The sequence below is a fragment of the Elephas maximus genome, chromosome 19, assembly GCF_024166365.1.
Source record: "Elephas maximus indicus isolate mEleMax1 chromosome 19, mEleMax1 primary haplotype, whole genome shotgun sequence".
Lineage (NCBI taxonomy): Eukaryota > Metazoa > Chordata > Mammalia > Proboscidea > Elephantidae > Elephas > Elephas maximus.
The window spans coordinates 56076451-56104309 of NC_064837.1; the positions used below are offsets into that span (position 1 = coordinate 56076451).

At 37.8% G+C, this 27859-nt stretch overlaps 1 protein-coding gene across 16 annotated transcripts in view; it reads right to left on the bottom strand.

The window, feature by feature from the left end:
• BPTF (bromodomain PHD finger transcription factor) overlaps nt 1-27859 on the bottom strand; it is a 148464-nt gene that overhangs the window by 105790 nt on the left and 14815 nt on the right. For all 16 annotated transcript variants that reach the window (XM_049858682.1, XM_049858681.1, XM_049858680.1 and 13 more), the window contains exon 2: nt 3081-3903. In XM_049858682.1, coding sequence (XP_049714639.1) covers nt 3081-3903 — 823 coding nt within the window. The remainder of the gene's footprint in view (nt 1-3080; nt 3904-27859) is intronic.

Here is a 27859-nt window from a genome sequence, read left to right on the forward strand (position 1 = left end):
AGTGATCCCATTTACTAAGATGGGAACCCTGGATGAAGAGCACGTAATGGGGGGAAATGATGAGTTCAATTTCAGACAGGCTGTGTTTGAGGTGCCTGCCATGTGCACATGTCCAGGAGGCTCCTGGATATACAGAACTGGACCTATACAGAAAGACCTGGACTACAGGCATAGATCTGATGGCAGCTAGAGCCAGCAAGTGTATAGGTGACCTAGAATGGGAAAGTGGGGGTGGAAAGCTGTATAGCTTAAAAAGTGTAACTCAGTTCATTTGAAAAATACAGTTTTAAAATGCTGAGTTCAAGGTAATTTTATTCAAAATGATCAGTGACAGGAAAAGTGTACTTATCTACTTTAGCAATTCCTATTTTACTGACAGTCTCAACTTCAGAACAAAGGCTGATAACATGAAAGCAACATTTAAGGAAGATTGGCCCACTTACATACTGGTTTAAAATTGATCTCTACGTTTTGTGCTGAACGTATGTCTTGGATCCTCAGGTAGACTATAAGCTCATGTGTAAGGATATTTCTTTCATTACATGCTTTAACACTAAACTATACACAGAACATACTTTTAAACGCTGAGTAAATAAATAGGAGCAATTACAGAAACAATTTCTATAAATTGCTAACATTGCAATAACAAAAACTGTTCACTGACAAGACTCTGTTGTAGGGACAAATTCAAGTTCCAGTAGCAAAAGGTCCACTGAGATTCAACATTTTAACTTCTGGGCTTCCAAAGATGGCAGATAGCAAACCTTCACATACTGTCAACTGTCTAAGCAATTTACATGACTTTAAAACTTTCATGTGACAGTCTGCTTCCTTAAAGATTAAACCTTGGAAACCCCGAGGGACAGTTCTACTCTGCCCTTTAGAGTCACTATGAGTTGGAATCCACTCAATGGCAACAGGTTTTTAAACTTTCACCAGGAGCCCACATACAATCTACCACAAGGGGGCACTTCAGCTGAAAGTGTTTAAATGTAATTTTAATAAAAGATGTAAAATCATTCAGATTTACTAAAATCATTAACACAGTACACTTAATTATCACTACCATGGTATTTAAAGCTTATTTGACCTTACACAGAAAACACTCAGAATGTCACAGCATAATGAAAGATCAAGCCTATTTGTCTGAACTCATTAATTTTTGTACACTTCACTGTGCATTAAGAAAGGCACACTGACATTCTACAGCTAAAGCTTTTAAAGCAAATACATTTAAATAGTTTCATTGCCAAGCACGCAATTTAAAGAATTTTACTGTTCAATTTAGAAAAGTAGCAGATTATTGATTTCATCAATAATGTATCATAAATCCATTCATATTTAAAACTTTTATACTGTTTCTCATATCAGTATCTAGATTAAGTTAACAGACTAAATTCATAATCTAATTTTGCTCCCCCATGAAACTCTCTAAAATTATACTAAGAAAATTTTTTTAAAGACAAAATCAGAGGATGGGAAACAACCACAGAAACTGAAACCTAGAAAGCAGATACTGCATTAGGAGACCCGAGAAAGCCCAAACCCGATCCAGAAGGAGTAAGCTGAGAACCAGCCCAATTCACATTCACAATCCTCAAAAGACACTGAAAATGAGGGGTGAGCATTTAAAACAGAGAACTGGTTGAAAGCTGTTTAAGAAGCGGATCCCTAGATTGTCTCCCTTCTCCAAGCCACAAAAGGTTTGGTCTCTAGAGGAGGTAAAACTGAGGCTACGTAGACCCAGGAATCCCGGACTCAGTTGTGAACAAAGGTAGAGATTAGAAAACACAGGAGTTACACGGCTGTATGCAAAGTACAGTATGTACACTAACTGCAGGCCTCTTCCACTACTCTGGAGACCTGGTGGCACAGTGGTTAAGAGCCTGGCTGCTAACCAAAAGGTCAGCAGTTTGAATCCACAGCTGCTCCTTGGAAACCCAACGAGGCAGTTCTACTCTACAATGAGTTAGTTGCCCCCCTCCCCCGCACCACCACCACTCGGCCACCAGAATACCACCAGCCAGAACCTCATGTTCCAAGTGGGACACAAAAAGGCCTCACTGGACCACCTGGCCAGCCCCGGAGGAAAGACCTAAAGGTATGGACAGCAGGAATTCCCTAACAAAAGACTTTATGGAAATCACTCAATACTTAAGCTCAAAATTGATAAGACCCACCCACTTGCTCTGAGCTTCCAATCAGCTATGTAGCCCCACACTGTTAATCAGGAGCAGAAAATCTGAGCATAGGAGAGAGAGAGGCCAAAGCAAACATTAGCAAGAATTGATTTAGAAAAAACAGAGACTATGCACATAATAGGAAAAAAAACTATCATTAATATGCTCAGAAAGGTAAAAGAAACTACTACACCACGAAACAAAAACAGGATTTTACTATTAATTTTTTTAAAAAAGATTCTGAGAAACAAAACACCTCTTAGAAAATAAAAATATGGCAGCAGAAAAGAAAAATTCAACTGAATAGTTAGAAGATCAAGATAAGGAAATCTTCTAGGAAAATTAAACACACACACATACTTTTTTTTTTTTAGGAAAGCTGAAGCCAGACTATGGCCCTGAGTCTTTTGTGCTTATCATCTCCTGGGGGACTGTAACCAACAGTGGCAGAGCTGACTTTTCCTTAGACAGCTAGGTTTGTTCCTGCTGCTCTGTTTTACACACAGATATGGTAAAAGTAAAAAGAGAGGCAAGAGAAATTCTAACACCAAAGTTAGGGCAGGGATTACCCTGGGGTAGGCTGTAAGGGAAATGTAACTGGGTAAGGGCTCGCGGTGGCCTTCCAACTAATAATCTTCTAGTTTCTACCCTCAGTATTAAATACAATGGGGTTTATTTTGCTTCTTTTCATACACTCTTCCTTCTTTACAATTTTAAAGATGTTTTAATGCCCATATTCCTTCAAGTTGGAATTATTTAACTATAATTATTTAATTATTTAACTCACCGTTAAATTACAAAGGTTTATACCACATCAGCGGCAGTATTCTCCTACATCAACAATGAAGCAAACTAGTTTTAGTTTAAATATATACAAAAATTAAGACCAGATTTACTTACATTATGAGTCTTCGGTTTAAGAACCAGTATTTCCTCCGACTTCGGTCATATCCAATAGGTTCATGTCGAATATATGGTTTATTTTTTTGGATTTCAGCAACACAGTCAGTCACCCCTGGCACCTTATGTGCTACGCAGACTTCACACTGCCATTCGTCCTCTGGCACCTCCTCAAGAGGTGGTTTCACACATTCCAAATGGTATACTGCTGAACACGTCTCACAGCAAAGCAAATCCCCAAGTTTGTGACAAACCCTACAATGGTCGTCATACTGAATCACCCCTTCAGACATCAGTTCCTCACGAGCGATATTGGTTGTAAGAAACTGATCGACTAAGAACTGCAGAACTTTGATTTTGTTCTCTACTGGTCCATAAGGATAGTCTTCTGCTTCTTGGTAAGGAAGAACATGATGGTACTCCTTATCACTCTCACAGTACACCCGCAGCACCTCTGGCCACGTCATCCCATCTATGAAATACAGTGTGGAATTAACACTATCTTTCAGATCAGCAGGTCCAAAGGTAGTATTGGAAGTGTCTTCTTCACGCAAAACTGCTTTTAAAAGCACAACGTGCATCTCTGCCATAAGTGTGCACTGCTCTTGACTTACCAGAGCTGCACAAAAGTCCTCAAAGCGAAAAGGTGATAATCTTAAAACAGTGCCAAAGTTCCGCAGTACCTCATAAATGGCAATAACATTCATTATATGCTCATTAGGCACCATTAAATCCTCAGAGGACTTGGGAAATTCAAGGAGCGGGATGTCTTTTTCTTCCAATATTGGAGAACGAGGTCGATGTACTCTTGGTTTTCGCCTACCTGTAAATAAAGGAATGATATAATTACAAATAAATAATATATTAGTTACAAAAATTAAGGGTTCTCCAGTTTCTCCTACTTGGACATATACCTCAAAAAACAGAAGAGCTTAACTTTTATTTCTCTAATAAGTGTCAAGTTAAAATAATACCAAGAGCAATGATTTATTTATCTTTAATTTTTAAGACTACAGAAAATCAAAAGTCAAGGTTTTCCCATTAGATTCCAAATCAGAAGTAAAAAAATGTAAAATTGTAATCAGCTCTCAATTATCTAGAGAAATTAACTGGTTTATATGTAACCATGATTAAAAAAAAAAAACTGTGCATTTCTGAAAGATTTGAAAAGAACATGAAACAGAAAAAACACCTACATATAAGACAGCATGAGTTTGGTTTCTGTCACTTACAACTAAAAGAGTACGGATTAAAACAGTATCTGACACTGCATATAATAGATTTCTTATAATGAGAAATGCAACAATTATTATTTTAAGACTATCTGTGAAAAAGGTTAATGTTAAAAATAATAACAATCTGTTGATAGTACCGAATTTGTAAGGCAGTAACAGAAATAGTGTCTAATTTAATGTCCTACTTAAAAGTATCAGCTTTCATGCATTCTAAAAGATTTCTGGTAACTATTTTATTGTTCTGATTTTTAACAGTTCATTTAGCTTTCTATTAAGCTAAAGGTCTTAGTTTTCTGTTGATTTTAGAGGGAAAAGAAGAAAGACCAAAAAGGTCCAAAAGTTCTACACTCTCTATCGTCTATCTGGAAACTACAAAATAGCTTCCGTTCAAGGCTATATTCAACAATGTGAGCACTTCGGAAACTTCATGTTAAATACTGGCCAGTTCACTCTGACACACTATTGAAGAGTTATAAATTAAACTGCTTCTATTTTTCAGAAGCTGATTTGGTAAAAATCTATCCAAATACACACCCCTTGTCCCAGCAATTCTACTTCCTGGAATTTATCATACAGATATACTCACACATGCATTTAAGTAAGTACAAAACTACTCAGTGCAACAATAGTTTATAAAAGCTGAAGTTCTGTGGGGTTCTCCGCCTTTTAACCTAACTGTTCATTAATAATTAAATTATGGTACATCTACACAACAAGTGAGTTTAGCAGTTAAAAAAAAGTAAAATTCATATGAGCTGAAACAAAACAATCTTTAAGATACATTATTAAGTGAAGGGAAAAGCCAATTACAGAACAATAAATAGAATGCCATCTGAGTGAAGAAATTAGAAACAAGAAAGAAAGAAAAGGTGATAAATGTATACCTCTTTAAAAGGACATAGAAAAATCTTTTTTAAAAGTAGTTGATTCTATGGAGAGGAACTAGGAGACAGGAAAAGAAAAGACCAATTTTTTTTTTTTACCCTTTTGTACATATACATGCATGTATTTTTTTTATTATAATATTTGAAAAGAAAAAACTGGGCAGGTAGAAACACTAAAACATTAATATTCAAAATTATGCTGCTACTAATAGTTACTGATGTATGAAGATAAATATCAGGTCATTATGCAAAATTCAAAAATTCAGTTCTACAGAATTAAGCACCGATTACAGGATATAAGGCGGAAACTCTTATAAAATTAAACCACTTAAGCCACTCAACTGTCAGTCATTAGTATTAGCAAGTCAAGTCATTTCAACTATTCATGAAAGCATTTTTATAACTTGCCATTGAGTATATTATGCTCATTGCCATTTCTAACAGTTATCTAATATCTACCAGTTGAATTGTATTAGCTTGTATTTTTAAAAAAAAAAAAGATTAAAAGTAGTCCTCAAATCACTATTATAAGAACTCAAGAAAAGGTTTACACACAGAAGGAAATATTCTTTGATGGTTACGAGGGTGGGGAGGGAGGGAGAGGGGAATTCACTAACTAGATAGTAGACAAGAATTATCTTAGGTGAAGGAAAGGGCAACACACAATACAGGGGAAGTCAGCACTACTGGACTAAACCAAAAGTTGTGAACTTTCACCTAAAGCACAATAAAAAATAGTAGTCCTCAAAATTGAGCATGCATCAAAATCATCTGGAAGGCTTGTTAAAACAAAGATTCTGATTAAAACAGTTTCTGATTCGAAGGTCTGGGACACTGAACTAGAGCCCTGGTGGCGCAGTGGTTAAGAGCTCAGCTGGTAACCAAAAAATTGGCAGTTCGAATCCACCAGCCGCTCCTTGGAAACCCTACGGGATAGTTCTCTGTGCTGTAAGGTTACTATGAGTCAGAATCGGCTCTATGGCAACGGGTTTGGTTTGAGTTTTGGTATCCTAAAAACCCCAAAACCAAACCCATTGTGGTCAAGTTGATTCCGACTCATAGTGACCCTACAAGACAGAGTAGAACTGCCCTATAAGGTTCGAACACAGTAGCTGCTCTGCAGGAAAAAGATGCGACAGTGTGCTTCTGTAAAAGATTTACAGCCTTGGAAACCCCATGGGGCAGTTCTGCTTTGCCCTAAAGGGTCACTGTGAGGCAGAATCGACTAGACAGCAGTGGGTTTGGTTTTAATCTTTACGAGGCTGACTGCCACCTCTTACATCTTTCTCCAGTAGGGCAGCTGGTGGGTTCGAACTGCCAACCTTTTGGTTAACAGCCTAGCACTTAACCGCTGCACCACTAGGACTCCTTGGGTCTAGGGCGTCTGAGAATTTGCATCTCTAACAAGTTCCGAGGTGATGCTAAGGATGCTGGTCTAGGACCCACACTTTGAGAACCACTGCCCTAGAACTTACAAAAGTTATCTATCCCTTGAGATTCAGACTTACACACATTGGATCAACTTCACTAACTCCAGAAATTACTTTTAAATCCTGCTGTTCAAAACGTAACTGGCATCACCTAGGATGCTTGAGAGAAATTAAGAATCTCAGGCCCCACTCTAGACCTACTAAATTAGAATCTGCAGTGTGCCAAAATCCTCAGGTGGTCCACATGCTCATTAAAGTTTGCAAAGCACTGCCTTGCAAACAGTCCTTCCTAAAACTGGACATGCACCATAATCACCCGGGAAGTTGGAAAAGGTACAGTCTCGATATGCAATTCAAGTTTACAGAACCTTAGGTGAAACTCTGTTTCTGTAATCTGTATTTTTATCCTTCCCAGATGATTCTGGTGTGCAGCCAAGTTTAGAAACCACTGCTTTAACGAAACTGGGTATTTCCCCCCAACCAACCAGAAAAGCAGGCCTTTTGTGGAAACCCAAGCAAGGAATCTTTAAAGGGTTGCCTCAGGATGGCATGGGTGGAACAGGACTGATGTGACAAGAAGCTGAAGCTTCTTCAGGTCATTGATAAGCCTACAAAAAGGAAACTCTCAAGGAGGAAAGTAGCTGGCATGAATTCTGGGGGCGAAAAAAAGAACTACAGAGCGATTTTGTCAATCAATTTCCAGCACAGTCTAGGCTAAGGAAGAGAGTTTCTTGGCTGAATGACAAGGATTCTGGCCAGCTGACAGGTCATTCATTACCTTCATGGAGGAATTATGTTACTATGTACAAATACTTTAATTAAAATTACCTGGAAGTGGCTGAGGCAAAACTTTCTGCTCTTTTGTATTTCATATTAGAAGGCAAGAGGGTCTATTGGCATGCTCTCATCTCTCAACTCCTCAGGAGAACTGGTCAACCAGATTCACTAAGTGTTAAGTGTTGTTCAGGGCCCTTTTCTACATGCCCGGTGTTACAGATATTTTTAATATGCTCTGTGGGCACAATGCAAATTTAGCTAATTTCTTATTTTTTTAATAATAAAAAAACACCCCACCTATATACTGTAAACAGAAATTGCCTTAATTTGCTGAAGTTGTAAGAAATCCTAAACCTTTTTCAGTGTCCTGCTCAAACATCACCTCTGTCCTCTTGTGGGCTTCTCTGACCCTTTGTATAGCCAGCTCTCCATTACAGCTTTGCTGTTGCTCACTGCTATCAGGCTGTCCCCCTGACTCATGGTGACCCCATGCGCAATGGGATCGGACCGCTGTGATCCATAGGGTTTTCACTGGATGATTTTTCAGAAGTAGATCACCAGGCCTTTCCTCCTAGTCTGTCTTAATATGGAAATTGCTGAAACCTGTTTAGCATCATAGCAAGGTGTGCTTTAGCATATTTATATTACTACTACTACTCGTTGCCATCAAGTCGATTCCAACTCATACCAACCCTACAGGACAGAGTGGAACTGCACCATAGGGTTTCCAAGGAGCAGCTGGTGGATTTGAACTGCTGACCTTTTGGTTGGCAGGTGTGTCACTTAACCACTGTGCCACCAGGGCTCCATGTTTATATTACAGGTAATTCATTACTCTTTTGTTAACTTTAGAGATCATGTCTTAGTTATTGTAGTAAGTAAAAAAACATCTTTCAGAGTGAGCCCCTAAATTTTTATTTTGTTAATTTTATTTTGTTTTTTATTTACAAAATGTTTTCAGACTTCTAGATCCCATAAGACAGCTCTCTATGTAATGTGTGTTTCTTGGGGGAAAAAATGTAATCTTGTTCCCTTATTCCTAATTGGTATCTAAGAGAAAGATGAACAACTTAGTATTGGTATAGGGGCTGGGAGAAGCTGGTTTCTGGCTAAATCTAATTCTTTACCATTAAGTATATACCCAATGAAGTCGAGTCGATTCCAACTCATAGTGACCCTATAGGACAGAGTAGAACTGCCCCGTAGAGTTTCCAAGAAGCACCTGGCGGATCTGAACTGCCAACCTCTTGGTTAGCAGCCATATCACTTAACCACTACGCCACCAGGGTTTCCCGTTAAGTATATATAACCCATGAATGGCATAACACAAATATATCATCTGTGATGATTTCAACAGTCATCTTTTAAAAATTATGAAACTGATTTGTCAAAAGTAACATGCAGTCACCCTTTCACCCAGTCTAGTTTTACAGTTATTACTCTCAACGTTGACCTCTTCCAGTGAGTAGGTTCCATCGTCTCCATTCCCTATCCTTTCATGCCAGTAAACTATGAAAAATGGCAGAAAAACAGTCATGAGCTTTCACGGAAGGCTCCCTATATGCCAGGAGCTGCACTAAGCATTTTAAATGCATTATCTCATTTAATCTCAGATCAACCCTATGAGGTAGGTAGGTACCATTATTACCTTCCTTTTAGGATGGAAAATAACTTGCTTAAGGTAACATAGCCAGTACCACCAAGTGATAGAATCACAATTAAAACACAAGTCCACCTGTCTCCTAAGTCGACATCTGGCGAAAGGGCTTCTGAGAAATAACAAGTGCCCTATGTGCAGATGAAAGGAACAGCAGATAAACGAGATCAGTGACAGGGTTAGAAAAGTGAATGTCCTGAAAGCAGAAATTTCAGCAAGAGCCATCATTTCAAGCATTTAATAGCCACATATGGCTAGGGGCTATCACTCTGGACAGTACACATATAGAACATTTCCATCACTGCAGAAAGTTCTATTGGATAGCCCTGGTCCAGAAACACATCTAGGGACTACTACACAATAACTGAAAGTTCAAGTAACAACCCACTGGGTTATCAACACAAGGCTAAAACACATTCAGTACTCTTTCTCTTTAGAACAGTGGTGCAATATTACATATATTCTCAATGGGTTTCCAGCAAAATAAAAGAGTTCCATCAAAACTGAAATAAAGACGTAAGCATCAAATAAAGAAACCTATGTGTACACACAGATGTACAATCCGAGAGAACATATGGTCTGTGCTTGGAGTTCATAAAAAAAATACTGGAAATAATCCAAATGTCCATCAGTACGGACTGAATAAGTAAACTATGGCTTACTCATATAACAGACTACCAAACAGCATTTAAAATAAATGAACTAGGTCTATCAACGTGGATAAATAACAATTTTTAAAAAGGTGAAAAAAGCAAGTTAAACATACACCAAGAGCCCATTTATGTAAATTTTTAAAATGCAAAACAAAACCTGCATTTAAACATACCCAGCAAAGGGGGACGTCTGGCTTCAACAAAAGCTTAAGACTTCATGTGATTTCTTTTAGCCTTTGAAAAATAAAAATCCCTTTCATATACATCTCTTTAGTTTTTTTCCCCAAAAAACAGTATGGCTCAGAATAGTTCAATAAACAATCTACAAAGCATCAGCAAAGAATCTAATTCCTAAATATATGGTATAAAAACTAACTCCCATGACATAAAATTTCTTGTTTTTCACAACGAATAAAAAAAGAATCCGTGAGTCCACAAAAATACTCAAAAGGGAGGGGGAGGGGTTCTACAAATGCAGCTAACAGATGAAGAAGGGATGACAGAATTAGACAAGGATAGAATCAGAACCACCATTTTGCAACCACCACTGCAACGGCTAATTCAGACAAGGATCATCAATGCGTGCTAAAATCACTGGGTGAAAGATTGCTGGTAAACAGGATATTCAAAGAGTATCACCTCACAGATTATATATTATTTGCAAAACAGAAAGGTATCTTTACAAAGAAGCAATCTGGCAGATACCTCTTTTACTGAGTGATAAAGTTTATCATCAATAACGGGACAAATGGACGATGTGCTTCCTGATGAGATACACTGAGAGGGATACAACATAGTATTCCCGCTAAAATGACCAGATAAACCTAAAGAGTGAGGCATTCCGTAAGATAACTGGCTGGGACAATTCAGAACATGTTATTTCTTCACCTCCCTCTCACTAAGGTGATAGAACCACTGTAGATTAAAGGAGCTCAAGAGATGTCAATGAAATGCAATATACGACCCCTGATTGAATCCTGGACGGGGAAAACCACAGCTATAAAGAGCTATTACGGAAATTTAAAATGGAATATCACATCAAGTTTAAATTAAATGCCTCGAGTACACTGAAATATCTGGAGGTGAAGTGTTATGTCTGCAACTTATTCTTAAATGGTTTAGGAAAAAAAAAGAGAGAAAGAGTTGCAGTAGGGTTGTTGTTTTCTGTTTTACTATTTTTTCCCTCTTCCAACTTCTGCCCCCAAGGTGGACCCTCTTGCAGAGCTACATCACTGGGTCGATGCAGTCATATAAAACTCCAAGATAATCCCGTATTTTTGGCCAGTGGACCAGGAAGAGGGGCCCCTGCACACCAGAGAGTTTGAGGGAAATTCCAGAAAACATAGCTGTAGAAGATCTTCAAATTCTATGTATGAAACAGCACAAATCCTGGCTTACCCTTGAGCTGCGCACACATGGGACCAACCCAAGGCAACACAGTAAAAGCTATGAGAACTAAACTACAATATGAACCACTGTTAAAGCAGCAAACTAAACTCTGAGTAGTGCATGTATAGGACAGACAAAAGCAACAGAGTAAAGGCTCTGAAAACTCAACGCTGTTCACAACAGGAGAAACAGAACAACCTGCAGTCTAAGCCAAGCTGACTGCCTCCTTTAAAAAAAAAAAAAAAAAAAAATCCCCTGCAGATTTTAACAGGGTCCAGAGTCTCAAAATAAAAGACTTAAAGTGTCCAAAGTACAATCCAAAATTACTCAAAATACAAAGAATACGGAAAATTTAATTGATACTGAAGGGGAAAGACAATAAACAATCTAAAGATGAACCAGATTTTGTAATTACAAGACAAAGAATTTAAAGCAGCTATGCTCTAGGAGTTAAAGGTAGACACTCTTGAAATTAATGAAAATACAGAAGTTCTCAGCAGAGAAACAGAAACTAATAAAAAAATCAAATACCAATTTTAGAACTGAAAAATACATCATCTGAAACAAAACATTCACTGGATGGGCTCAATAGCAGAATAGGATGATAGACGAAAATACCAGTGAAAGTGAAGACAGATCAACAAAAATTATCTAAGCTGAAGGACAGAAAAAAATGGGACACTATCCAAAAGGTCTAACATTCATGCCACTTGAGTCCTTGAAGGAAAGGAAAGAAAGAATGATGCATAAAAAAAACCTGAAGAAATAATGGCTGAAAACTTCCCAAAACTAGCGAAATCCATAAATTTACAGATTTAAGGAGCTCAACAAACTCCAACAGGATAAACTCAAAGAAAACCATGCCATCAAAATCAAACTTTAAAAAAAAAATTAAGATAAAGGAAAAATCTAGAAAGCAGCAAAAGTAATACATTACATATGAGTGAACAATAACCCAAATGACTGTGGGACAACATCTTTAAACTTCTTACAGAACTGTCAACCTAGAATTCTACATCCAACAAAAATCACTTAACAATGAAGGCAAAATAAAGACATTTCAGATTAAGAAAAACTAAAGAGACTTTTTCAGAAGTCCTGCTCTAAAACAAATGGTAAAGGAAGGTATTCGGGCTAAGGGAAATGATACAGGAGGGAAACTTGGAACTAAGAAGGAAGAGCAACAGAATTGGTTAGTATCTGAGTAAATAAAAAGGATTCTTTCTTACTCATAATGGTCAAAAACTGGAAGCAACCAAGGTGCCCTTCAACAGGTGAATAGATAAACTGTGATATACGTATACAATGGAGTTTTATTCCGCAACAAAAAGAAATGAGCTATCAAGCTACAAAAAAACATCAATGAACCTTAAATGTATATTGCTAAGTGAAAGAAACCAGTCTGAAAATGCTACACACTGTATGATTCCAAGTATATGATATTCTGGAAAAGGCAAAACTACAGAGAAAGTAAAAAGAGTAGTGGTTGACTGGGGGGGGAGGGGGCCCCACAGGGGAATAAAGAGGTGAAGCATAGGGCATTTTAAGAGCAGTGTAATAGTGGATACATGACATTATGCATAAACTGTGCAACACAAAGAGTAAATGCTAATATAAACTATAGACTTTAGTTAATAATAAAGTATCAATATTGGTCCATCAATTGTAATGAATATACCACACCAATGCAAACTCATTGCCAAGTCGATTCTGACTTATAGCAACCCTGTAAAGGTTTCCAGGGAGCAGCAGGCGGATCCGAACGGCCAGCCTTTTGGTTAGCAGCTAAGCTCTTAACAACTGTGCCACCAAGGCTCCACACTAACCCAAGATGTTAATAATAGAAGAAAGTGTGTACAGGAACCAGAGGAGGTATATGGAAGCGCTGTCCTTTCTGTACAACGCTTCCATGACCTTAAAACTGCTCTAACATTTAAGGGATCTTACTAAAATGTTAACTCTAAGTAGATAGGATAAGTATGTATACTGTAATCCCCGAGCAACCACTAAAAAAATAACACAGAGATGCAACCAAAGAGCCAATAAATAAAATAGAGCTCTAAAAAAAGTATTTGATTAATCCAAAAGTAGACAGGAAAGGAGGAACAGAGGAACAAAAAAATTAGGGGGTAAACAGAAAACAAATAGTAAGCCTAAATAAAACCATAAATAATTACATGTATTTGGTCTAAATATACCAATTAAAAGACAGATTTGCAAATTAGATTTTTAAAAAACCCACTTTTTAAATATAATGATATAGAGGATTAAAAGTAAAAGGATGGAAAAAGACACACCTTGCTAACACTAGTCCAAAAAAATTGGCTATTAATATGAAACAAAGTGGATTTCAAAGCAGAGAATATTACCAGGGATAAAAAAGGTCATTTTATAATAACAAAAGGGCCAAATAATCTGGGGGATAAAACAATATTAAGTTTTTATGCACTGGGTTTTTTTCTTTAATAACAGAACCTCAAAATACATGAAACATAAATAGAATCGCAAGGATAAAGAGAACAAACCCACAAAAATCATTGTGGACATCAACACTCCTCTCTCAGGAATCAACAGAACAGGTAGACAGAAAATCATTAATGATACAGAAGACCTTAACAGCACTATCAACCAACTTGACCTAATTGACATTTATGGAACATCTACCCAACACTGTGGATCATAACAAATTATGGATAACATTATGGACGAAGAATGGGAATTCCAGAACAACTAACTGTGATCATGCAGAACCAGTACATGGATCAAGGGGCGGTTGTTCAAAAAGAACAAAGGAATACTGCCTGATTCCAAATTGGAAAGGTGTACAGCAGGGCTGTAACCTTTCACCTTACTGAATCGATCTGTATGCAGAACAAGTAATATGGGAAGCTGGGCTATATGATGAAGAACACGGCATCAGGATTGGAGGAAGACTCATTAACAACATGCCATATGCAGATGACACAACCTTGTTTGCTGAAAATGAAGACAACTTGAAGCACTTACTGATGAAAGTTGAAGACCAGGGCTTTCAGTACGGATTATATCCGAACGTGAAGAAAACAAAAAATCCTCACAACTAGATCAATAAACAACATCATAATAAATGAAGAAGAAACTGAAGTCATCAATGATTTCATTCTACATGGATCAAAAATCAACATCCATGGAAGCAGCAGTCAAGAAATCAAACAGCATACTGCACTGGGCAAATCTGCTGCAAAAGACTTCTTTAAAGTTTTAAAAAGCAAAGATGTCACTTTGATTACTAAAGTACACCTGACCCGAGCCATGGTCTTTTCCACTGCCCTATACACATGACTCGAGGGCACTGGGTTTTTTTTTGGGTATACACATGAGAGGAAACCATGGTGGCACTGGGGTTAAGTGCTACCACTGTTAACCAAAAGGCTGGCAGTTCAAATCCACCAGGTGCTCCTTGGAAACTCTACGGGGCAGCTCTACCCTGTCCTACAGGGTTGCTTTGAGTCAGAATCGACTGGACGGCAGTGGGTTATATACATGAGAAAGCTGGAGAATGAAAAAGGAAGGCAGAATAAGAACTGACGCATTCGAACTGTGGGATTGGTGAAGAATATTGAACACTTTCTTAGTTATCTAGTGCTGCTATAACAGAAATACCACAAGTGGGTGGCTTCAACAAACAGAAATGTTATTTTCTCACAGTTTAGTAGGCTAGAAGTCCAAATCCAGGCTGCCAGTTCTAAGGAAAGGCTTTCCCTCTCTGTCGACTCTAGAGGAAGGTCTTTGTCTCTTCTGAGCTTCTGCTCCAGGACAATCTTCATGTGGCTTGGCATGTGTCTTCCCCCATCTCTACTTACTCACTTGCTTGTCTAATCTCTTTTATATCTCAAAAGAGATTGACTTAAGGCACATCCTACACTAACTCTCCTTCATTAATATAACAAAAACTACCCATTCCCAAATGGGATTATAATCACAGGCATAGAGGTCAGGATTTACAACACATATTTTGGGGGGACACAATTAAATCCATAACAAATACTAAACTGCCAGAAAGGACAAAACAGTCTCAGAAGAAATACAACCAGAACACTCATTAAAAGTGTGAATGGCGAGACTCAGGCTCGCTTACTTTAGACATGTCATTACCAAAAAAAAAAAAAAAAACCCACTGCCATCAAGTCAATTCCGACTCATAGCAACCCTACAGGACAGAGTAGAACTGCCCCACAGTTTCCAAGGAGTACCTGGTGGAGTCAAACTGCCAACCTTTTGGTTAGCAGCCGTAGCACTTAACCAGTACGCCACGAGGGTTTCCAGACATGTCATTAGCAGGGACTAATTGCTAGAAAAGGACATCATGGTTAATAAAGTAAAGCATCAGCGAAAATGAGGAAAATCCTCTATGAAATGGAGTGACACAGTACTCAAACATATAAACAATCACCAAGACGGTATAGGAGCAGGCTACATTTCATCCTGTTATACGTAAGGTCACGAAGAGTTGAAGCCAACTCAACATCAACTAACAATAACTAACTACCCAACAATAGCAGAATACTCCTGCTTTTCAACTGAAAATGAACATTCACCTAAACAGGCAGTATTTCAAACCACAAAACATCCCTAACCTTTTTTTTAAAAGTCATACAAATTATGTTCTCTGACCATGGTGGAATTAAATTAGAAATCAAAAACAGAAAGATGTCTGGGAAAATCCCCTAATATATGGAAATTAAACAATACACTTCAAAATAATCCATGGGTCAAAGAAGGAAGTCACAACAGAAATTAGAAAATATTTTGAAATGAATGAAATCCTACATATCAAAAATTATGGAATACAGGTAAAGAAGTGCATAGAGGAAAATTTATAGCAATAAATGCTTAAGTTAGGAATGGAAGAACTCAAGTCAATGACCCACTAGCTACATTCAGAAGCTAGAATAACAAAAGCAATTAAACTCAAAGCAAGCATTAGGGAAATAATAAAAACCAGAGCAAAAAAACTATAGCTAAAAATCAATGAACCCAAAAGGTTGTTCTTCAAATCAATCAACTAAATCTTGAACCTCTGAGCAGACTGACCAAGACAAAAAAGAGAAGAAACAAATGTCAGTATCAGGAGTGAAAGTGATGACATTACCAAATTCTACAGATGTTAAAAGGATAATAAGGGAATATTATGGACAACTTTACATCCATAACTTGGACAACTCAGATAAAATGAACCAATTCCTTGAAAGTCACAAACTAAAGCCCCCTCAAAAAGAAACTGATAACTGAAATTGTTCTATATCTAGAAATTAAATTCATAGTTAAAAAACCTTCCAACAAAGAATTCTCCAAGCCCAGATGGCTTCACTGACATATTCTACAAATATTTAAGACATAATTCCAATTCTACATATCTCTTGCAGAAAACAGAAAAAGTGAAAATACTTTCCAACTCCTTTTGAGGCCAAAAACCAAAAACCAAACCTGTTGCTGTTGAGTGTATTCCTACTCATAGCAAACCCTACAGGAGAGAACAGAATTGTCCCATAGGGTTTCCAAGGCTGGTGAATTTGAACTGCCGACCTTATGGTTAGCAGCTGTAGCTCTTAACCACTGTGCCACCAGGGCTCCCTTTTGAGGCGAGTATTACCGTAATACCAAAATCAGATGAGGAAATCAGACAAGAAAAGGAAACTACAGATCCATACCCCTCATAAATATACAGATGGAAATTCTCAAAAAACACCATCTATGAAAATTCAGTAATATACAAAAAGGGTAACATATCATGACCAAGTAGATTTCACTCCTGGAATGCAAGGCTGGTTCAACATTCAAATATCAACCAATATAATTCACCATAGCAACAGACTAAAGAAAAACCATATGATCATCTCAATAGTTGTAGAAAAAGCATTTGACAAAATCCAGTGTCTATTCTGATAAAAACTCTCAGCAAACTAGAAATAGAAGGAACTTCTTCCATCTAAAACACCTACAGCTAACATCATACTTAATGGTGAAAGACTGAACAACCGATCAGGAACAAAACAAAGATGTCCACTCTCCCAGTCTCACCAATCTTATTCAACATCATACTAGAAAGTCTTGGGCAGTACAAAAGGGGGGGGGGGTGTCCCAGACTAGGAAGGAAGGAATAAAATCATCTCTATTCTGCCAGATAACATGATCATCTACATAGAAAACCCCAAGGAGTCTATTAAAAAAAACCTACTAGAACTAATTACATGCGAGCATTTAATAAGGTATCAAAGATCAATACACAAAAATCAACTATTCCTATTACTAACAATGAATATCTAGAAATTCAAATTAAGAAAAAGTACCAGTTAAAATAGCACCGAAAATCATGAAATCTTAGACATAAGTATAACAAAACAGGTGCAGGACCTACAAGCTGAAGACTACAAAAACACTAATGAAAGAAACCAAAGATGACCTAAATTAGTGCAAAAATAAATGTGCTGTTCATGGATTGGAAAATTCAATATTAAGATATCAATTCTACCCCCAATTGATCTAGAGATTCAACACACTCCCAAACAAAATCCCAGTAGGATATTTGGTAGGTATTGTTAAGCTGATTCAAAAAATTGAATGAAAAGGCAAAGGAACTAGAATAGCTAAAACAATTTTAGGGAAAAAAAAAAATTGGACAACCCACATGGCCTTATTTCAAGACTTAACTATAAAGCTACAGTAATTAAGATACTAATATAGCAGTCAAAATAATCAAGATTACCATAAGAAAAAGAAAGATCATGGGAATAGAATAGAGTCCAGAAATTGATTCACACAAATATGGTCAACTGTATCTTGACAAAGATAAAAGGAAATGCAATGGAGAAAGGACAGTCTTTTCAACGAATGTTTGTCTGGGTTAGACAAAGAGCTCTTAGATACAACACCAAAAGCATGATCCATAAAAGAAATAACTGATAAACTGGACTTCACCAAAATTTAAAACTTCTGCCCTGGAAGACACTGTTAGGACAATGAAACACAAGCCAGAGACTGGAAGAAAATATACGCACATCATATATCTAACAAGGGATTTAGATCCAAGATATACTTACTAAAAAAAAAAACTTTATAACTCATTAATAAGAAAGCAAGCAGCCCACAGTGTTAACAAACAAGAATTTACAAATGGATGCATAGATAGATATGCCAAGAGATGTGGGAGGGCATTAAGGGAACACACCCACTGGCATATACAGGTTTGGTGGTTGATATTTCTACATACATGACTGCAGGTGCTCCTCATATATTAATACAGACAATAGAGCACAAAAGTGGCACAGTCAGGGAAACCTCTTAGATATAACCAAACACCTCGAGGGATGATGTGCTTAGGCTCAACATAGTTCATAAAAACAATGTTCTACATCCTTGTTTGGTGAATAGCATCTGGGTTCTTAAAAGCTTGCAAGCAGCCGCCTAAGATACAACTATCTGTCTCTTCTAGTCTGGAGCAAAGGAGAGTGAAAAAAACCAAAGACTCAAGGGAGCAATGAGTCCAAAGGACTAATGGATCACATGAATCACAGCCTAAAGACCCCAGGACCAGGAGAACTAGATGGTGCCTGGCTACCACTACCAATTCCTCTGACTGGGATCAAAACATAGGGTCCTGGACAGAGCTGGAAAAAAACATAGAACAAAAGATCAAATTTACAAAAAAGATCAGACTTACTGGTCTGACAGAAACTGGAGGAACCCCCGAGACTAAAGCCATAGGACACCCTTCTGACCTGGAACTAAAGCCATTCCCAGAGACCACCTTCCAGCCAAACAATGGACAAGCCCATAAAATAAATAGCACCAAACAGGGATGTGCTCCTTAGAACAATCAATTATACGAGATCAAAAGGGCAATATTTGCCCAGAAGCAAAGACAAGAAGGCAGGAAGAGGCAGAAAATCAGGACGAAAAGAAACAGGGCGCCCAGGACAGAAATGGGGAGAACACTGACACATTGTGGGGAAGGAAGCCAAGGCCATGAAACACTTCATGTACAACTATTGAACAGGAATCTAATTTGCTCTGTAAACTTTCACCTAATGCACAATTAAAAAAAAAAAAAAAAGTCAGTGTCAGAGTGCTACAATGTGAGAAAGGCTCAACTGATCACTGCTGGCTTTAAAGACTGCAGGGGGCCACGGACCAAGAAACACTGGCAGCAGTGTCTAGAACCTGGAAAAGGCCAGGAATCGAATTCTCCCCAAGAGCCTCCAGAAGGTACACAGCCCTGCTGACACCTTGATTTTAGCCTAGCATTGGTCTTCTAACCTACAGAACTCTAAGATAATAAATTTGTGTTATTCTCAGCCACTAAATTGGTGGTAATTTGTTTTAACAGCAATAGAAAACAAATATAATTGCTCAGAGTACTAAACAAAACTCCAAGTCTGGATGTCTATCAAGAAAGATTAAAAAATGAATAATCAGATTACAGGAATATTTATTTCCTTCTTTAGTCTTTTCGGTATTTTTCCATACTTTCTATAACCAACACTGATAACCTTAGAATCAGAAAAAAAAATTTTTATACTAGAAACAAACTTGCCATTAGTGCAAATCTTATTTTTAAAAGTACACAATGTTTATACTCGTAGCGTTTAGAAAATAAGAGAACAGAGGATAATATTTCAATAAACAGAATACAGGTAATCCAAGATCAAAGTAGCATAGACTGAAGAGAAATTTGGGTCAAATAAACTAAACAGACATTTTCTATATACAATGGTCCTACAACTCCTTTAATTCGAACAAATTAATACCAGTAAAACAATTCATACTTTAATTAAATATAACTTTCCCAAGAGTCTCAATCTAAGTAGAAATGTTTTTGTTTTTCTCTTTAATGAGGCAAGAGATGCAGCTATTCCAGTCTTGACTAACACACCCACAGCTGCAAAGATCTAAGCAATGACATACCCCCTCAAACAACAGACCCGGGAGACACTAGGATGGCTAAGATTAAAAAAAAAAAAAAAAATCCAGAAAATAACAAATGTTGGTGAGGATGTAGGGAAACTGAAACCCTTATCCACTGCTGGTGGGAATGCAAAATGGTACAGCCATTGTACAAAGGAGTGTGGCATTTTCTAAAAAAAACACTAAACACAGTACTATATGACCCAGCAATTCCACTCCTAGATATATACCCAAGGACTTGAAAGCAGAGACTCAAAACAGAGACTTGTATACCAATGTTCACTGCAGCACTACTCACAACAGCCAAAAAGTGGAAACAACCTATATGCCCATCAACAGATGAATAAACAAAATGTGGCACATACATACAATGGAAGACTACTCAGCCAGGAGAGGAAATGAAGTCTTGATACATGCTACAATGTGGAGGGAGCTTGGGGACATTGTGCTTAGTGAAATAAGTCAATCACAAAAGGACAAATACTGTAGGACCTCACTTATATAAAAAGACAAGAACAGGCAAATGTATAAGATCAAAGTTTATTAGTGGTTATCAGGGACCAGAGGAAGAGGGAAAGGGGAATTACTGCTCCTGGAGTACTTGAGTTTTAATTTACGCTGAAGGAATCGAACAGATTATGGGTAGGGTTGCAAAGTCAATTAAGTACTGTCAACAAGTTTTACACCTGTAAGAAGCTGAATTAGCAAAAGCTGCGTGACAGTCATATTTACGACAAGAACAGGAAAAAAAAATAAGAATGCTGACACATTGTAAAAATTGTAACCAAAGGCACGGAACAATTTTTACAAAAATTGTTAAAACCAAAAAAAAAAAGAAAAACAAACTTGTTGCCATCAAGTCAATTCCGACTCAAAGCACCCTATAAGACAGAGTAGAACTGCCCCACAGGGTTTCCAAGGAGCGGCTGGTGGACTAAACTGCCAACCTTTTGTTCAGCAGCTAAGCTCTTAACCACTGTGCCACCAGGGCTCCATTATTAACCTAGAGATAAGCAAATTAAAACTACAATAAGATACCACTTCACACCTATTAGAGTAGCTAAAATTAAAAAACAAAACTGACAAAGCAAAGTGCTACAGAGGATATGGAGCAACTGGAATTCTCATACACTGCTGGTGAGAAAGCAGAACGGTATAGCCACTTTGGAAAAGTTTGGCAGTTCCTTAGAAGCATACAGCAGTGCAATCCCACTCCTAGGTATTTATACCCAAGAAAAATCAAAACTTGTGTTTATATGAAAATGTTTACAGCAACTTTATTCATAATTGCCCAAAACTACAAACAATTCAAGTGTCCTTCAACTGTTAAATGGATAAATCGACTGTGGTCCATCCATACAATGGACTGCTACTCAGCAATAAAAAATAAACTACTGATACAACATCATGGATGAATCTCAAATACATTATTCACAGTGTATGTATAAACTACAAAAAATTAAAATATTTTTTAAAATCCAGCAATATATGAAAAAATTAATATAGTATGATTAACGAGGGTTCATTTCAGGAATGTAAGCATGAGTCAATATTATGAAATCCACCACTGAAACAATTCTATTAATATATAGCACACAGGAGAAAAACCATACAACCATTTCAAAAGACACTGAGAAGACATTTGGCAAAATGCAAAGGCCATTATCTGATAATAATTTTAAAAAGCTCTACCAATGAGAAATAAGCAAATATACTCAAAACAATTAAAGATCTCAAACAAACAACTAACAATGAAATATTAGCATTAGTCCTGTTACATTTAGAAAGCAGACTGAGATGCTCATCATTACAACTAACATTTAACATTGTTTTGGAGGTGGTAGGCAATGTAATTTGAAAAGAAAAAAAAAGGAATAGAGGAAAAGCAGATGTGTGCATATGATCAATGTTTGTAGATGATACAATTTAATTTCCAGAAAATGTAATCCAATCAACACATAAACTATTAGAAAAAATTAGAAAAAAGAACAGGTGACCAAATACAAAATTGATTTTTTTAAACCACGAGCTCTCCACTAGAAGCTCCACGAGGGCAGATACTTTTGTAGACAAATTATTTAAAGACAGAATAAGATTTCACAGTATAAGCGAAAAAGTTTACCAAACCAATTATGCATTATCCCATTAAGTAAAAATATGTATGTTTCTCCACGTGAGTACTCATTTGCACGCACACACACATTCATACAAAGGTGGTGCAATGGACTGAACTGTGTCCCCCCAAAATATATGTCAACTTGGCTAGTCCATGATTCCTAGTATTGTGTGACTGTCTATTTTGTCATCTGATGTGATTTTCCTATGTGTGGTAAATTCTATTTCTGTGACGTTAATGAGGTAGTTATGTTAATGATGCAGAATTCAATGAGATTAGTCAATTAGTCAATTTGAGGTATAAAACAGAGAGGTGAGCAGAGAGACATGGGGACCTCATACCACCAAGAAACAAGTGCCGGGAGAATAGCATGTCCTTTGGACCTGAGGTCCACGCACTGAGAAGCTCAACTGGGGAAGGCTGATGACAAGGACCCTCCCCTAGAGCCAACAGAGAGAGAGCCTTCCCCTAGAGCTGACACCCTGAATTCGGACTTCTAGCATCCTGGACTGGGAGAGAATAAATTTCTCTTTGTTAAAACCATCCACTTGTGGTATTTCTGTTATAGCAGCACTAGATAACTAAGACAGAATGTTACCAAAGGACAGTAACCAAAGCATTAATGCTACCTCCTGAATTTTCTAATATTTTTTCCTGATAAAAGGAAATCAGCAAAAACAAGTTTTACAGATCTTACTAAACTTTCAGAAATGTTATTTTAGAAATTCAAAAAATTTTTTCCTACCTTAATTATCAAATCACAAATGAATGTTGGCAAGAGCTGAAAGGGGGGTCTGCAAACTACGGCCAGTCATCACCTGTTTTTATAAAGTTATTTACAAATAAGCCACGTTTATTTGTTTACTTATTGTTATGGCTGCTTTCAGGATACGATGAGAGTTGAGCAGTTGTGACAGAGACCATCAGTCTCACAAAGCCTAAATTATTTACTAAGTTTGCCAACCCCCTGTCCACTGGAGCATCTAGTCTAGAGTACACTTTACAGATGAGTAGACTGAGACACACAAAGGAATGAGTTCTCTAAGGTCAAATTCAAGCTAAGATGCAATAAAGAACTCCATTTCCATGGTACTTTGTACTAAGCTGGGAGATTCTCAACAGACATCTGCTCCCCCCCTCCACCCCACCCCCATAGGGCAGTTAGCTACATTTCAGGCTCTCTTATCACAAATGAGTATGTTGTTGTCGTTAGTTGCCATTGAGTTGGCTTGAATTCATGACCTTATATATAACACAACGAAATAATGCCCAGTCCTGTATCACCTTCATGATCATTCAAACAAGTATATTCACCAAGAAATTGATGAGAAGAGGACTTTGGGTCTAATAAATACCCAAAAACATCTGCTAAAGATCTGCATAAACTGTTAGATTCTAGGAAAAGTTCATTTAAAAACCTCTTAACTAAATTAGGGAAGGTTTAAAAACACACAGGTGATGCGGCTGTAAGCTAGTTCAGCCTTTTAAATGATGCACACTGCCACCGAACAGTCCCACTCCTAGGAACCAGCCCTACAGAAACACCTGCATAAGCAACTCTGGCACACTTAGGACAGCATTATCTGTAAAAGCAAAAAGAGACTGATATTTTAGCAAATAAAATAAATATCAGCAGCAATAAAATGAAGTTATGTATTAAGGGGAAAAAAGGCCGCTTCACTTTTTTTTTATTTGGACCCTGAAGACACTTGAGTTTGTGACCTCTGCCACAAACAATCTCCACTACTAGGTTTCTTCAGCCAAGGAAGCCAAGCTGGTTGTGGTCCAGTCAAGTTCGACTCACAGCAACACTACAGAACAAAGTAAAACTGCCCCACAGGGTTTCCAAGGAGCGGCTGGTAGATTCGAACTACCAACCTTTTTGGTTAGCAGCCGAGCTCTTAACCACTGCGCCACCAGGGCTCCAGGTTTCTTCAGAGGCACAGGGAAAATTCACAACTCAAACCATTTAGGCAATCACAAATAATATACCTGGAAGAAGGCAATCTTCAATATTTAAACGTAAAGGATCAGAAATCTGAAGAATTTCATCTGGATATTTCCAACCCAAAAGTTTAACTATGTATCTGAAATTATTGTAAAATTGCTATTTTATTTCTTTATTATTTGCATAATACTTTGAAATCAGGGTTAAGTTGGAGAAAAAAGTAGTTCACTGAATAAGAATTCAAGCAGTGAGTGAAACAATTCTGATCTGCAAAACCAAAAACTGCACTGATAGGAGGGGCTGAAAGTTTATTAACTACTTTAAATATTGGAATATTTCCTCAGAAAAGTCTCAATATAAGCTATGCAAGCATTAGAAACGAAAAGAGCCAAGAAGAGAAATTCCACAGATTAATATGTGCACTTCTAGAATACTTTTTAAGTTCCATAAATAGAATGTACTATAAACAAATGGACCTCAAAGGAGGCAACGTGAACATGCTGAAATCAGGCAGGAAGCCATGACAGTAAAATATAAAAATTGCACCTACTGGGAGTGAATCACTTGGTCTTGCCTTCTCCCAAGTGTGTGAATCCAAGACCAGTATCCGTGAGTGTGCAGAGGAGTCGAAGCATTTACTTTCTTAGCAAATGTCAGACAACTCCATGGTTGTGATTAAATATCACTTAAATAACAAAAGAATTCCACTACCAAAAAAAAAGCCAGAGGGGGTTTCTTTTCTTTGAAAACTATTAAATAATCTGGCCAGAGACTCCTGAGAAAGAGGTTTTATACATGAGAATCCAGATACGCTGGGACAGGTACTTCACATACCACTTTTAAATACCAACTTTTAAAGTTTTGTAACGTAGGGGTTCTTTGAGTTATCAAATTAAATCTCTCAACCAAAGTCTCTAATTTTAATCCTTCCTTCCCTCCTGTCCTACGTATGACTTAATTTTATCACGACAGTGGCAGATTTTCTAAAATTAAGTACTAACTGACTGCCTCTTTCCGCAACCACCAAGAACAACAAATAATGTACAGTCATCTCAGTGAACCCAATTCTTACTACAGAAATTCAGTGCCAATCAAATAACACAGATAATGGGGGCCAACAGTCACAATGAAGGAGGACCACAGCCAGACTCCAAGGACTATCCAGGCTGCTCAGGCTTTAGAGCAAATAAAAGGCTAGAGGAAAAGAGGCTGACTGACTACAACAGCACAGTATGAGAGAACTTTCTGTGATGATACGAAATGGCCCAAATGTTCTAAATCTGTGGGGTGCAAGGCGGAAGCCACCAGCCACATGAGGCTATTGAACACTTGAAAGGTGGCCTGTGCCACTGAGAAACCGAGGTTTTATTTTTACTTAATTTAAATTTAGTCACATTGCCTAGTGGCTACCATACTGGACAGCAGAGAACGAGAGTGGAAAGAATCCAGAGGCTTTCTTTGACTCCTACATTCAGTTCGACTATTACCTTGTGCTACCTACTACATACTAGAGATTATGAAAAGAGAGAGACAAATGAAATACTCCCTGCCTTAAGGTAGATTTTAATGAAGGAACAGCCAGATAATAAACAGCTCATTTCAATACAATGTCTTAACGATAAAGATATAATGATAAAGGGGTCCAATAATCAAGAAAACAAAACCATACTAAATGTTTATGTACCTAATAACAAAGCCTCAAAATACATGAAACAAAAACTGATAAACTACCAGAGAGACAAATCTATAACAATAGTTGTACACTTCAACACTCCTCTCTCAATAATAAATGGAACAAGTAGACAGAAAATCAGCAAGGATACAGACAACCTTAATAATACCATCAGCCAACCTGACCTGAATTATGAACACCCCTCTCAACAACTGCTGAATATACCTTCTTTTCATGGCATATGAACATTCACCTAGACAGGCAATATTTCAGGCCATAAAACAAATCTCAAAAAAATTATTTTAAATACAAAGTATACCTCTGACCACAATGGAATTAAATAAAAAATCAGTAAAGGAAAGATACCTGGAAAATCCTCAAATATTTGGAAACTAAACCATATATAAACACACAATGTCCTGGGGCGGGTGGGAGGGTAAAGGGACTTAGTCTTTAGCCCCATGTCAGGGCAAAGGGAATGGTGACCAGAGAAGGCAAGCTAGAGAAGGTGATGGATAGGTGGCTAGGAGTTAGTCATAACAACAGTGAATTAACTATAAGGTGTTTGAAAGAACTACAACAAATTCATTTTTATATGAAGACAAAGTTCAAGGTAAAGAAAAAGAAGTAAACAAAGTGAAGAGAAATAAAAGAGATTCAGAAGTCAAGTCATCAATGACTCCTTTCTCTCCCTACCACACCCCAGTCTATCTAACCAATCTATCTCCAAGACCTGTCATTCTAACTCCTAAATTATTTTTTGAAATTATTTCTCTCTATTCCCCCTGGTACCAATTTAGTGAGAACATCTGTCATCTGGTCTATTTCAACAGCCTAACTCATCCATTCTTCTTGTGTGCCGTCAATTCCGACTCATAGCAACCCCATGTGACAGAGGACAACTGCCCCATAGGATTTCCTAGGCTGTAATCTTTATGGGAGCAGATCGCCAGGTCTTTTCTCCCACTGAGCTGCTGGGTGGGTTCAAACAGCCAACCTTTAGATTAGCAGCTAAGTGCTTAACTATTGTGCAACCAGGGTTCCTTCGTCCATTCTTGTCCACTCCAATTCATTCCCTATTCTGCAGCCAGAGGGACTTTTTTTAAAAACCATAAATCTGATCACAACACTCCCTACTTAAAACCCTTCATGGTTTTCCTTCCAACCTATTGCACGTGCTGATCCTAGGGCCAAGATTCTAGAATTCCTTTTCCCCTCCCTTCACCCAGCTACTTTAGTTATAAGCTTAACTGTCACTTGTTCAGGGGAGCTTTTTCTGATCCCTGTTGACTAGATTATATGTACTTGCCCCCTTTCAGCACAATTTCGCTGATACACCGGCTGCCTCCACTGCTACCCAAGAAGCTTCATCAGGGCCGTGGCCACATCTGACTTATTCACTGCTGCATCTCAGCACCTGGAACTTGGCAGGTACCGAATAGGTATTTTTTGAATAAGTGAATGAAGTAGCAGAAAATGATGCTGGCAAGGGAAGCAAAGCTCAAGTCATGGACCATCCACATACCACACTAAAGAATACAACCATTTTCCCTCTGAAGATTTTTACGAAGGAACGTTACATGGTCAGACCTGTCTTACAGCAGAGACGTACGTGTGTAGAGAATGGATGTGAGGAAGGATGAGCGGAGAAAGGGAGGCCAGGCGGGCAGACAGGTTCCTTCAAGAGGTCAAGAGAAGGATAAAAAGAGCTTGATGTAGGGAACTGTTAGCGGGGATGGACAAGAGAGTTGAATGAGATTTAAGATGTAAATCAAACAAGACCTAGTAACAAGCCAGCACGTGGAAGGTGAAGCATGGGGAGGACGTGCTATGACTTCCTCACTTGTGGCTTGAGCAATTCAGCGAGCAGTGTTGTTATTCACTGAGCAAGGTAATGAGAGGCGGGGGGTAGGCACTAATGCGTGGACCCTGTTTGGGACCTGCTGAATTTGAGGTGCTCTAGGACATTCATGTGAAGTGCCTCAAAAAGTATTCATCCATTGAAGAATTCAAACTACAGGGAAGAAAATCATGACTACAAATAGAAGTTTGGATATCAGCAGCCATGAGGGTAC